The following is a 2917-nucleotide window of genomic DNA, read 5'->3' on the forward strand; positions in this document are numbered from 1 at the left end:
AACCAAAATGACTACAAATCCATTTAAGTTGCAACTATAGTCGCAACAAATTATTTTGAAATTTTTTTATTTTTAAGAAATTGTTTTTTCCAAAAAAAGTTTTTTTTAAAAATATATTTTTTGGAAAATATTAATTATATTATTTTTTTCCTAAGAAAATATTATTTTCAAAAAGTATTATTTGTTTCAGTATCCAATATCTTGAAGAAATCTTTAGCAGAAAAAGGAATTCTTGAAGGAAAATCTTTAATAGATTAATTAGGATATGTGACGCACGAACATAACGCACATTAAAAGCTCCATGTGCGTTTGGATATCGCATCGCACCTTCAGCAGCATCTTTCCACCTCTATAAAAAGCTAGCTAACTGCAATGTGTTTTTGAAAGCACGAGTAGTTCATAAATTCTCTCGCTCTAAATTTGAGCTCTCGATCTCAACAACCCTCATTTTAATTAGTGATGGCGCTAAATTTTTCTTTCTTGTCAACTCAGGCTTCCTTCTGCGGGCAGCTAGAGCTTGCTTCTTCAAAATTATCAAAGTCTTCAAAGTTTCTCATGGCACTGACCAGTACTGTTCCATCAAAAATCAGGTTTGATATCCTCTTCTAGTCCACCAGCAAATTTTTTTTCTTCCCCCTGCAGAATTTACTTGGTTCAAGGCATAGTGCCTCGGTTATTCGGAAGAAAAAAAAAATCAGATAAAATTCAATGAAAAAGTTATATGGCAAATGATGCCCCTTTTTAATGAGCTCTGATATAATATGTACGGTGGAAGTGTATTTTTGTGAAGATTTAGTTCTTCTGCTACATGAACCATGCCTATGATGTTTTCAAATAATATAATATATTTATTATTTTTGTATGTTAATATGTCATTTTACATATTATATAGGGAAAAGTGTTCTTAAGGTGACGCCTTAGATAATCATCAGGGTTAAATATATATGGAAAAGTGCTCCTAAGTTGACGCCTTAGATAATCATCAGGGTTAACAGCGCAGATAGATAGATATATAGATACGTAGGCTCGCCAAGATCATCGGTGTAGATACACACCATAATAATCCAGCACAGGTACCGGGCGGAAAGTAATTATATTAGTGCAAAAACTGACGCAATTAATTAATCCTGCTTCGATCATGCAGAGAAGCCGATAACAACCTAAAGTGGAAGAAGATGACACCAGAGAAGCTCGAGATCTTCAGGTCCCTAGAGGGATGGGCAGAAGACAACATCCTAACCTTCTTGAAGCCCGTGGAGACCCTCTGGCAGCCTCAAGACTTCCTCCCAAACCCTTCGTCCGACGGCGACGAGGAATTCTTCGATGAAATACGCGACATCAGGGCGCGTGCAAGAAACATTCCCGATGAGTACTACGTCTGTTTGGTCGGGAATATGATCACCGAGGAGGCACTGCCTACGTACGAGACGGTATTCAACACTTTTGAAGGTGTGAGGGATCCGACGGGCTCGAGCTCGTCGGCGTGGGCCAGGTGGACGAGGCGGTGGACGGCGGAGGAGAACCGGCACGGGGACTTGCTGAATAAATATCTGTATTTGAGTGGGAGGCTGGATATGAGGCAGATTGAGAAGACTATACAGTACTTGATCGGAGCTGGCGTGGTGAGTTAATTACTGTGGTTTATTTCAAAAAAAAACTGACTTCAGTACTGAGCTTTAATTTGGTGGTGCTGCGGGTAACACTTTTTCTCTAAACTATTTTAATTCCAGAAAACCCCTTGGACTTTGTGAGTGTTGAAGTTAACGTACCTTCGCCCTTTATATATGTTATAACTAATTTAATCCTTCTTCTTAATTTAATTCAATTCTCGCAGGACATTGGCGCAGACAGCAACCCCTACTGCGGCCTCATCTACACCTCCTTCCAAGAGAAGGCCACCTTCATCTCCCACGGCAATACTGCCCGCAGCGCCAAGCTCCACGGTGACGACACCCTTGCGAAGATCTGCGGCCTCATCGCCTCTGACGAGAAGCGCCACGAGCTAGCCTACACCAAGATCGTCGAGAAGCTCTTTGAGGTCGACCCCGACACGACCATGCTCGCCTTGGCAGACATGATGCGGCGACGCATCACGATGCCCGCCCTTCTCATGTTCGACGGCCATGACGACAACCTCTTCCACCACTACTCCGCAGTGGCTCAGAAGGTTGGAGTCTATACGGCGAGGGATTATGCGGACCTCGTGGAGTTCTTTGCGAAGAGGTGGAAGGTGGAGACGGTGAGCGCAGGGTTGTCAAGCGAGGGGAGGCGGGCGCAAGATTACGTCTGCGGACTACCGGAGAGGTATAGAAGGATGGAGGAGAGGGCGGAGGAGGGGAGGATGAGGAAGATGAAGGAGTATGGTGAGAATATGATGATCCCTTTCAGTTGGATCTTCAATAGGAAGGTCTTGGCCTAGAGTCACAACTATATATATATAATTACAGGGATTAGTTATTTACTATTCCTAAACTTTTTTACTAGTATTTAGACCCTTCGATTTCAAATGGAAGTTATCTCTCTGTTATCTGTACAAACATCGCGAAGGTATGCGTATATTCAACGTGTATAACAGAAGAGGGTACTCTGCAACATATTGACGTCACGTGATGGACGACGGTAAAAGAGAGACTACTCTGTTTGACTACCAAGGGATATTAAGTGCGACTAATTAAAAGTTTAGGGATAATGAGTGACTTACCCTCTACATTGCAAAAGGTGTATTCTAATCTTGTATCTATGAATAAGTACTCTCTTTGGTATACGATAAAGTGAAGCTGTATTCTGCTGGTATGTATATGTGTGTGTATCATCTTTCTGTACGTGGATCATTCTATATTTCCTAAACTATAATAAAAAAGAGCAAGGTATGTTCTATTTTTATGTTTGTTATTTCGAAGAACAAATGAGCAATGCA

The 2917-nt window shown here is 41.4% G+C and overlaps 1 protein-coding gene across 1 annotated transcript; it reads left to right on the forward strand.

The window, feature by feature from the left end:
• LOC109839625 (stearoyl-[acyl-carrier-protein] 9-desaturase, chloroplastic-like) lies at positions 310-2883 on the forward strand. The gene is made up of 3 exons (XM_020408128.1): positions 310-590; positions 1145-1622; positions 1835-2883. Exons 1-3 carry the CDS (start codon positions 460-462, stop codon positions 2417-2419), a joined length of 1194 nt encoding a protein of 397 aa, XP_020263717.1. The 5' UTR covers positions 310-459; the 3' UTR covers positions 2420-2883.

This window comes from Asparagus officinalis, chromosome 4, assembly GCF_001876935.1.
Source record: "Asparagus officinalis chromosome 4, Aspof.V1, whole genome shotgun sequence".
Classification (NCBI taxonomy): Eukaryota; Viridiplantae; Streptophyta; class Magnoliopsida; order Asparagales; family Asparagaceae; genus Asparagus; species Asparagus officinalis.